The 11,216-nt window shown below is 35.3% G+C and overlaps 1 protein-coding gene across 3 annotated transcripts; it reads left to right on the top strand.

Annotated features, from left to right (window-relative positions):
- The first annotated feature begins 549 nt into the window (after positions 1-549).
- Positions 550-10,860, top strand: LOC133673122 (dynamin-related protein 3A-like). 3 transcript variants are annotated; one of them, XR_009834951.1, is made up of 22 exons: positions 550-1,142; positions 2,739-3,021; positions 3,101-3,129; positions 3,230-3,331; positions 3,931-3,999; positions 4,095-4,154; positions 4,303-4,416; positions 4,733-4,781; positions 4,899-5,008; positions 6,157-6,249; positions 6,403-6,495; positions 6,572-6,709; positions 7,156-7,269; positions 7,339-7,389; positions 7,918-8,013; positions 8,111-8,153; positions 8,223-8,383; positions 8,553-8,699; positions 9,257-9,309; positions 9,432-9,531; positions 10,023-10,386; positions 10,481-10,860. XR_009834951.1 is itself a non-coding variant. In XM_062093777.1 (21 exons), the coding sequence occupies exons 1-21, from the start codon at positions 780-782 to the stop codon at positions 10,287-10,289; spliced, it is 2,535 nt and encodes an 844-aa protein (XP_061949761.1). In that variant the 5' UTR covers positions 550-779; the 3' UTR covers positions 10,290-10,860. The 3 variants fall into 3 exon arrangements, 2 of the variants coding, with proteins under 2 accessions (XP_061949761.1, XP_061949762.1); XM_062093777.1 differs by having other exon boundaries at positions 10,023-10,860; XM_062093778.1 differs by lacking the exon at positions 7,339-7,389 and having other exon boundaries at positions 552-1,142; positions 10,023-10,860.
- Positions 10,861-11,216: the final 356 nt, after the last annotated feature.

Consider the following 11,216-nt stretch of genomic DNA (forward strand, 5'->3'; position numbering starts at 1 on the left):
AATTAACCTATTGATTAGCAAATTAATAAGCCAAATTATTTTGGTGTCCATCTCCAACAAATATAATTTCAAACTCAAACTTCACCATGTATGCTTGATATTATTGTGCAAGATATATTTTATTTGAAAATATATAAAAAAATAATTTTTTTATTTTATTTTTGATATTAACATATTAAAATTAAAATAATTTTATGGTGTTTAGGGATTCTATTAGTTATTTCTAAGGTCATTTTAAATAAATAAAAAGATACAAATAAAAAAAATAAATTATAAATAAAAATATTCTTATCTATTTTAATGAGTAATTGGATTTTTTTTTATGTTTATTTTTTTCAAAATGAGCTCCTTAACTAATAAAATATAAATAAGTACTCTTCAATCACTATAAAATTCTCCTCAAAACATTAAAAAAACAACTTAAAAGTTACTTAAAAAAACATATTATTCCGCAAATACAAAGACTATCTAATTAAATAAATACACAACTCTATTTAAAATTTTGAACTTCCTTACAAAACATCACAGAGGAGCGCAGGTTAACTCCCTTTGACACCCACCGTTCATTGTAGCCTTATTCAAACACAAAAAAAAAAACTCAGACACCACACCACACCACACCACGCCCCACCTCCCAACAAAAAATCCAATCACACACAACACTTCACCGCCATCATTTTCTCTCTCTAAAAAATAACTTTCTATCTCTAGAAATCTCCAAAACCCTAGGGCTAGGGTTTCAATCACATTCCATCTCTTTCTCTCTGGATCCAGAACCTATGGCGGAGGAACCAGCATCACCGTCGCTATCATCGGCGGCGCCGCTAGGATCATCGGTGATACCGATAGTTAACAAGTTACAAGATATATTTGCTCAGTTAGGTAGTCAATCGACGATTGAGTTACCGCAAGTGGCAGTTGTAGGCAGTCAAAGCAGTGGTAAATCGAGTGTTTTAGAAGCACTTGTTGGGAGAGATTTCTTGCCACGTGGAAACGAGATTTGTACTCGGCGACCGCTGGTTTTGCAGTTATTGCAGACTAAAAGGAAAGGTGACGGTAGTGGTGAAGATGAGTGGGGAGAGTTTCTGCATTTGCCTGGGAAACGGTTTTATGACTTTTCGGAGATCCGGAGCGAAATTCAGGTGCGGAGTTGGTGGATTATGACCTTTTGTCGTAGATTTTGTGTGTTTGTGAATTCAGTTTTAGAGTTCTATTTTGTGGTGTTTCTGTCATTTGTTATTGTTGAAGATATTTTATAGAAAATAAGGCCCTACAACTCCCAAGCAATCAAAATTACTGTTCTTTTCGCTAGCGAAATTATGTCATGGAAATTCGTTTGCTGTCAGGTTAGGTTATTATAACCGTTTAAGAGTTTAATAGTAATTTCTGAGATGTTTGTGTGTTCGGAACCATTGATGATTGGAGAGAGTTTTGAGAAATTAAAGAATGGTTTTGTTGAATGAGTAGGTGTATGTATATATCATGGGGTGCGTGCTGTTTTTAATAGTAATAGTTGAACAAAAATATGGAGAAATTAAGGTCTGGATTGCATGAAAGAGTATTTGTGTTTTGTTCCTCTATTGTAAATGTCTTAAGAGATCAATTTTGATTTTTTTTATATTATTTCTCTGTGTGTGGGCTTGCAGGTCTTCTGTTTTGTAATAGTTGAACTGAGGTGTAAAACATTGGGAGAATTTCAAGGTGTAGTTAAATTCAGAGTTTCTTTTAGCAATTCAATTGCTAATAGTTGAAGGAAAAGTGTAAAGGAAAAAAATTGACGAAGTTTTTAGTTGGTGTTTAGGAATGTATGAATGGGGAGGTAATTTGAATTAATTAATAGTTATACTGTGATTTGTTTTGGTTTGTTAGTGTAATTTTGCTTGAGTGATTTTGTTGAGTGTACTAAATGATGTATTTAGTTGATTTTGGTAGTTGAATGGTTAAGTGATTTTGTTATTGGGAACCATTGAAAACCTTTTTTTTTTTTTTGAATTTTTGGAGAGGTAGGGAGGGTGGTTATAAATAAATTCCAACTGATTAGATTGTTTCAGATTGTACATTTTGCTTGGATGGTTCTATGGGGAGTGATTAACTTATAATGCTAGGCTTTTTGAAAATTTCTTAATGAAATTGAGTGAGAGGAAAAAATATTGCATGTTTTCTGGAAATTATCGTTTTTGTTTCACATGTTTGTTAAATTTATAATTTGTTTACCTTTGAAGTGATATTGGAGTTATTTCACATTGTTTATGCTGTCGGTGTTGCGGAACTAGCACTTAGGGATTAGGCATGTGAATTTTTCTCTAAGTACTTGAAGAGCCTTGTTTACATTGGAGGCAAAAACCCTTATTTTGAAGAGTTTTTACTTGTTTATCAGAACGAAACTTGTTTGGCTGTACTTTGGGTAGCAATTTGATATAGATATTGCAATGTAAAAATGGAAGTGATAAAGTCCAATTAATATAAAAGAACAGTCTTCTTGTTAATTGCTAAGTACCAACACAATTTATTGACTATGCAGGTTTTTATTTAACTGCTCTTTTAGCTTTGTATTGAATAGGGTAATATTCATGTTTAATCAAGTCTTTGTTACTTGCGTGGCTCTAATAGATTTTCTCAACTTAGAAATATTTTACTGTGCGTCAGGGTTTGGTTCATTGATTGTTGATATCCACTTAATAAATTTCACTTTCAATAACCAGTCAGCTCATTATTCAATAATATTGATTTGATTGCAGGCTGAGACTGCTAAGGAAGCAGGAGGCAACAAAGGTGTCTCGGACAAGCAAATTCGTTTGAAGATTTTTTCACCAAATGTTCTTGATATTACACTTGTCGATCTACCTGGTATAACAAAGGTTCCTGTGGGTGATCAACCCTCCGATATTGAAGCACGAATTAGAACGATGATCATGTCATATATTAAAAAACCAAGCTGTCTGATTCTAGCTGTTACAGCAGCAAATTCAGATTTAGCAAACTCAGATGCTCTTCAGATTGCAGGAAATGCAGATCCTGATGGTAAGTGTGCCTTTGATATCCTGCCTGGGTGACTTTTTCATGCTTATCTTGTTTAACTTATGCTAATCTTTTTTGACAGGTTATAGAACCATTGGAATAATCACGAAGGTGAGCTTGCAACTTTAACATCATGTTTCTTGTGTGTTTTAACATCTACAGCATCTTGGTTGCTCCTTAGAAGGATTTTCATGTTTTTTCTTTGACTCAGTTGGACATTATGGACAGAGGCACTGATGCTCGTAATCTTTTGCTTGGAAAAGTGATTCCCCTTAGACTTGGTTATGTTGGTGTTGTGAATCGTAGTCAAGAGGTAATCATGTAACTACGTAGGAATAGTGCATGCTAGTGGTTTAATGGCGCATCCTTCTGCATCTTATTTTTCTGGGCCCTGCCTTGTTACCTCATTCTTTTTTTTTTCTTATTCCTCCTTTTATGTTATTGCATTGCTGATACTTGGTGAAGTGGTTGATAAATTATTTTGGTAGTTGTTTTTGTTTTTTAATATGCTTTACTTGTTTTACTCATTGCACCTGTTTTTCCCATAAGGAATTGTGTTGGTATTGTTTTTTTTTCTGACACTTTACTGGTTGAATGTAGAAACTAATATCCATTACTGGTAATCATTAAAAATAAGAATTTACTATATGGTTTGTTTTCCTTTTCAGTATTTTAAAATCTTTTCTTGTTCTTGATCATTTGATTTTCAATATTCTTATGTCATGGGATACATTTTGAAGACATATCAACCTATCTGGCAAGCCTTTTCAACTTATATGAAATTTTCCTGGCTGTGCATGTTAGGACCATAATATATTGCACATGATGTGACTTCCTGTTGAAATACGAACCATGACATTCTAGACCACTCATGGACTGATCTTCCGAATGGCTATCCTGATGCTGATGCAGGATATCATACTCAATCGGAGCATCAAGGATGCACTTGCTGCGGAGGAGAAGTTCTTCCGTAGTCGTCCAGTATGACTGCCTTATCTCCTTAATGTTATACCTAATTTGTTGCAAAATCAATTACAGTAATGTATTGCTTTATTTACTCACATGCTGTTCTATAGGTATATAATGGTCTAGCTGATCGCTGTGGCGTTCCTCAGCTGGCGAAGAAGCTGAATCAGGTAGAATTTTTGCAGAATTATTTACTTTCAGAATACCTCAAGGGACATCATTTCAAAGTAGATTCCTTGTGTTCTGCATTTATTGCTAGGACTTCCATAGGATTTTCCCCCCTCTGAATGAACCTTATTTTGTTACTTTTCCCTCCAGATTCTAGTGCAGCATATAAAATCAATACTTCCAGGGCTGAAATCACGCATAAGTTCTGCTTTGGTTTCTGTAGCAAAAGAACATGCAAGCTATGGAGAAATTACGGAATCAAAGGCATGTATTGTTTACTTAATTTTTTTTTTCTGAGTGTCCCTGCAACTTGATTGAGATTATTTTCAAATAATTTTATGATTTCTGGTATCCGACTGTATTACTTGACTGAGCTGATGCTTTGCCTTGATAATTGTCCCTTTTTTTTGTAGTGTTATTGGTTGTTAATGCTTGACATTCATAATTTTATTACACTTGAGTTCTTATTTTGTGACAGTTCCTTGTGTTTTCAGAAGGTTCTAGTCGTCCACTCTTGCCAAAGTATGTTTTTATATTATTGTTTTAATTAACTAGTTATACTACTTTTTGTAAATAATAGGCTGGACAAGGAACTCTTATTCTGAACATTCTTTCAAAATATTCTGAAGGTAATTATTGTTATTCTTTTCACTCACATTTTGAATTATGTCTTCTTCATAGATATTCGATCGTTTCTTATTCATGCTTAAGATCATTAATGTGCTCCAATTTCTTGTTGGAAACAGCATTTTCTTCAATGATAGAGGGCAAAAATGAAGAAATGTCAACATCTGAGCTTGCCGGAGGAGCACGAATTCACTATATTTTTCAATCAATCTTTGTGAAGAGTTTAGAGGTGTGTATATTAACATTTTCATGTTCTTCCTTGTGATCATTTAATAGGATTGATGTAACAAATTTCTATCAGTTCCATGTGCATGCTTGGCATTTTCTCCTTCATGAGAGTAATGTTCCATCTGGTTCATTTGAATAGAGTGAAAGCCTGATTACCTATTGTAAATCTAGTAAAACAAGCCCTTTTTTCAGGGATAATATTTTTTTTTTGGGGAGGGGATTTGGATGTGGGCACTCCAAGTTGTAGAGCCTAACGTTTGAATCTTTAACCTCTGGACCAATGCCACATTGGTTTGTTAAATCAGCTTTAACTTTCTTGGTTCTTCTCACATAAATTAAATGGAACTATTCATTTGTGGTGCAGACCTGAGTATCGCTTTTTACATGGAATGGGGTTTCTAGGATGTCATGAAACCATGGAGATAGAGATGGTTGTTTACAAGTGGTTTTTGTGCATCTATTTTTGTAGTTAAGAATTTTTACTCTGTGGTGCCATAGAAACTATAATGTAACTAGACTATGGAAAATTGTACAAAAGCCCACATGGCTATGCTTGTATGCGCTCTGCTATCCTGCCATTATGGCATTTGACACTTATCTGCCAAGAGATCTGCTCTGTTCTTTCACCCATTAAAGTTAGTGAATTCATTTAAATGATAGTAAATAATTTGTTACTCTCATGTTTATGGTTCCTTTGTATATTTTGACAATGTCTTTTATCTTATCTTTTTTATTCATGGAGTTCCAAAATAAGTAGTTTCTATGGTTTTAATTTACAATTTCCAAAAATTTAGCTACTCTCAATTTCCAAAAATTTAGCTACTCTCATACTTAAATGATTGATTTAAGGTATGGTCATACCATTCTGCTACTTTTGTGCTTTTAGATAACTAATATTTTTATATCTTTGAATGATAGTCACCATTTACAAGTTTAAAAAGCCTTTGCTTCTTTCATTTTAAACAATGAGAGGTTAAAATGATATTTCTAGTACAATAAGCTTGTTTTGTTCAATAAAATTCAGTTGCTTGAGTGACTTAGCTACCATCCTGCGGGCAGCATGACAAGTACTTTTGGGCAAAAAATGACTGTAATTTGCTGCTCATTACTGAATTGACTGAATCTGATGTTACATGATTTGCTATGCAGGAGGTCGATCCTTGTGAGGACTTGACTGATGGTGACATTCAAACTATCATTCAGAATGCCACTGGTCCTAGAACTCCACTGTTTGTACCAGAGGTTGGTTTATTATTTCTTTTTCTCAAATAAAAAGTGATACTTTTCTTTTTTACACGTGGAATCTTTTTTTTTGGTGTGTTTTAACTTTTGCATCTTATAAAGGCTTCTATTTCTAAGCAAGCAGTGTAATGATTTTGGTTTTCATTTATATAGGTGCCATTTGAAGTTCTAATCAGGAAGCAAATAGCTCGTTTATTAGATCCAAGCCTTCAGTGTGCCAGGTTTATATACAATGAATTAATAAAGGTACGGATGTTGTGATTGAGGCTGTTTTAGAATTAGCATTTGCACTGTTGAATCTTCAAATGAAATTTCTCTCCAGATTAGCCATCACTGTCTAGTGAATGAACTTCAGCGGTTTCCTGTTCTAAGAAAGCGCATGGATGAAGTTATTGGAAACTTTTTGCGAGATGGTCTTGAACCATCAGAGACAATGATTGGACATATTATTGAAATGGAGGTATGTTCATACCAATATTTTTCAAAATCTTATTGGTAAAGTTTTCTAGTTAATAATGCTTTGTATCTCCATTCTCCTTTCAATCCTTGTGCATTCATTTTGTTGACCTGTTTTCTGTTGTATTTTTTTTACCAAACTTTCTGTTGGCATTGAGAGTTGTAGACTATTCTACCTTTGAGGATTTTCTTTTCCTACCTTTCCTGCCAACTTTGTAATTTTTAGACCTTGAACCTGCAACTCTTTGGCACTTCCCAAATGATGGCCCTTTTTACTGTCCTATGTGGTTGAAAGTTCTTCTTGGATAGCGAAAAGATAGTTATGCATATGCCTTGCAGTTCCAAACCTGTTTGCTTTCTCTGTTCTTTGGTTTCTTTACCATGTCAGTACGAGCAATTGTGTTGTTGAGCCCATCTCTGATATTGCATAACATTTACTTCCCTTTGCAGATGGACTACATAAATACTTCCCACCCAAATTTTATTGGTGGGAGTAAGGCTGTGGAGATTGCACAGCAGCAGATCAAGTCGTCAAAGGGTTCTCTTGCTATGCCTAGGCAAAAGGTATGCCTGCTATGCAAATGATCCTCAGCACTGTTGTATTCCACTATTTGATTTCTTACTTGTTAGCAGTGTTGTCAAGAGGCACTGAGGTGCTCGCATAGGCACTCCAGGCGAGGTGAGGTGAGGCCCCATTGCCTTTATTAGCCTCAGGCATTGGGTTTCAATGAAGCGCCGCCTAGGCGAGCGCCTTGTGTGTGGGTGGAAGGTGTTAAGGCTAGCGCCTGCTTGAAGTTCTTTTTTTTTGTTGGATTTTTTTTAAACTGATTTATGTTTTGACCTATTTGTCTTTTTTTTAATTGATATTTTATTTTGCTTTTTAATCTATTTGGCTACTTACTACTTTAAATTATCTTTTTTTTTTAAAGGGTGAAAAATATAACTTTATATGACTTTGTTATGGTATTTTATAATTTCTTGATCTAATCTTAATTGGGAAGATATATATTAGATTTATATAATATGATATAATATTACATTTGTTTTTAATTTATCGCATATTGCCTTGGTTCATTCGGGCAAGCGCCTAGCACCTCAAACATTTTACAAGCTTGGTGCCTTTTAGCGCCTCTCACCTGTGACAGCACTGCTTGTTAGATCCCATATTCTTTTCTTTTGGTCCCTATTCTTTTCATTTTTATTGTCAATTAGGATGGCATAGAGCTTGAAAAGGCACCTGCTTCTGAAAGGAGTATGAAGACTCGTGGTATTCTGGCCAGACAAGTAAATGGGATCGTGCCTGATCAGGCATGACATTTTTTACTTTCTCGTTTATTCTTAAATCTTTAATTTTATTGTAGTGCATACTGTTATGGAGCCTGTCTAATCTTTGTATGACTTACAGGGAGTACGTCCGGTGGCAGAAGTTGAAAAGGTCCCACCTGCTGGTAATTTTCTACTCAGAAATTCCATTGGATATACACATCCATTTTTAGACACTTAAATTGTTTTATCAGGCAATACAAATGTTTCAAGTTGGGGTATCTCATCAATATTTGGTGGAGGTGATCATTCTCGAATGTATGCTAAAGAAAATTCAACAAGCAAGTCATACAACGAACCTGCTCAGAGCATAGAACCCTTGGAACAAAGCTTGTCTCTGATTCATTTAAGAGAGGTATGTTGTCTCTAATACTAGTCCTGATTAGCTCATGAGCATAATCTGATTTCCTTTTTTTTTTTTTAATTCTCAATGCATTTTATTCTAACAAATTTCCCTTTTTGTTTTTAATTTTTTTATTCTCAATGCATTTTATCCTAACAAGAATATTTTTGTGGTTTTTTAGCCCCCAACTGTCTTGAGGCCTTCAGAAAACCATTCAGAGCATGAGTCTATAGAAATTGTAGTCACAAAATTGCTGTTGAGATCATACTATGACATTGTTCGGAAAAATATTGAGGACTCCATACCAAAAGCAATTATGCACTTTCTGGTAATTCTTAATCAATGTCGGTTTACCTGTTACTTTCTTGTGGCCTTTGTATAATTACTATTACACTTACACATGGCTGTTATGTGATCTCATCTTATTTTGGGCCTTTCTATTGGTTTTTCACTATTTTGTTTCTTGTTTTTATTCATATCTGCTCTCTTTTTGGGTATGTTATCTACCATCTTTGTGGTCATTTTGTTCCTCTGTAATTTTTGCTGTAACTCTTTTCTCTTAAAAAGTTCAACTAAAGAAACAAGAGTTGTTGGGTATGACAGCATGGCCTATAGAACCAGTATCAATCTTATCCAAACATTGTCTGCAACTGCATAATGTTTATATTTTCAAAATGTTCCAAACCTCTCTTGTTTCCACCACCACCACCACCACTAGAAAAACTACCATGATGGAATGGCAGTTTGGACAAGTTCTCTAATGTTTTAAGTATTGTACTGCTAAAATTCAAAATGAAAGAACATTTGGGGTCATCTCGGCTAGGATAGTTGGATGTAATTTGTCATATTCTTTTAGTTCTGATGTCACTTGGATTCATCATGTAGGTAAACCATACAAAGCGTGAACTGCACAATGTCTTCATTAGAAAACTTTACAGGTACGATAATGTTTTACATTGATTTTAGTCATTGGTCGTGATTTCATCCTTCCAATTATCACTCGTGTAATGTAAGCTAGTCATATGTGTTAAACCTGGATTTCTGTGTCTTCCTGAAACAGGGAGAATTTGTTTGAGGAGATGTTGCAGGAACCTGATGAGATAGCAATGAAGAGAAAGCAGACACGAGAACAACTTAGAGTTCTCCAACAGGCATTTAGGGTAGGCTTTTCATGACTCTCCAATTAGCAAAGACCATATACCTTAACACTGTCCTCAAGTTCTATTTCTCTAGAAGTATTAATTTTCCTTAAGCTCGTTGGTGTTGGGATTGGAGTTTTCTTTCAACTGCACATGTATATGGTGATTGGTATCTGCATATTTATGCAAGCATTTAACGGGCTTACTGTCAGAACTCGGATGAGTAGGTAAAGAACATAAGTGTTTCGTCAAATTGGGTGACCTTTAAGATTTTAATTTTTCTTGCTTAGAGCGTTGTTTATCTTGTGCATGGTGACCCTTGTTACCCTCTCCTCTTGGAGAACTTATTTGCTACCCAAAAGCTAGCATGCATCAGTGGGCTTTTGTCACCAGATGTGGATATGAAATTCAATTGCTCTGTTGTCATGAGGTTCTTTAGTTGCTTCTGCATTGCAAATGTAGATGTGCTGAGAAATTCCTGGCATCTAATTGGCTGTATTCTTTCTTTTCAGACATTGGATGAATTGCCATTGGAAGCTGAAACTGTTGAAAGAGGATACAGTTTGAGTTCTGATTCCACAGGATTGCCAAAGATCCATGGACTGCCAACATCAACAATGTATAGCAGTGGTTCCAGTGATTCCTACACAGCTTCTCCTAAGAACCCGAAGTCCCGGAAGTCATCCCACTCAGGGGAGCTACAGCCGCATCTATATGCTGATTCTAATGGAAGTGGACATGCTTACATGCCAGGTCTCTATCCAACAGTAGACTTTTAAGCCATTTGATCGAGCATATTGGTAAATTTCTAAAAGTGTCCAGGCATTTTATATTTCTTTGAATTTCTAAGTCACCTTACGCATGCAACTTCCAGATTATTGAAATCCCAACTTTCAAAGATGGCTTAGAAAGACATAAGCAAACCGGAAGTTGTGTTGCTCCCCTCCATATCTCTGTTTCTCTGATATAGTATAGGGTTATAATTGCATTTTTTTACGAGGCTCCATGAAGAATAACCAGGGGGGGTTCTATCAGCAGCAGCCCTTAATATATATATTTTTTGACCTATGTGCTATTATGAAAACTGTTGTCCAATTTCCAGTCAGGATTGCCCGTCCATATCATTTTGATCAAATAAAACTATGAAGGAGCACTGGGAGTGCCCTGTGGTGCTTGCTAGTCGTCAGCATTACTGAGCTTTCAAACACTTGTAATTTAGGTTCGCATTTCTTTGATTTTCCAGGTGTTGAGTGTCTTTATACAGAGTATGGTATCCATGTAGCTGCTTCCTTGTTGAATTTGCAACATTTAGTTTGCAAGTCAATGTTTTACTTCGTTTTAACTTTCAAATTCCACCGTCTTTGGGCTTGAAAAAACGTTACTGGAACAAGCTGATGTGATTCTACGACTACGTGGACAAAATAAGAGCATCACCGTCAATGTCCTGTAGACCCCTTCATACATTTCCTATACTTGGCTCGATCCGCCTCCCATTGTCATGTTATCAAACCTCCATTGTTGCAAAAATTGCGTTGTGTTGCATACCGACGTGGGTTAATTTAATGGGCTAACATTCTATACCCTTTTCCTTTGTAAGCCCATGTCCAATGTATTTGACGGACAAGGAAAAAAACATTCTTGCCTGAATCAAGACTTGTCACTATAATTGATGATAGCGCTTCATGTAACCATGCAGATTGACATTA

This window comes from Populus nigra, chromosome 14, assembly GCF_951802175.1.
Source record: "Populus nigra chromosome 14, ddPopNigr1.1, whole genome shotgun sequence".
NCBI lineage: Eukaryota > Viridiplantae > Streptophyta > Magnoliopsida > Malpighiales > Salicaceae > Populus > Populus nigra.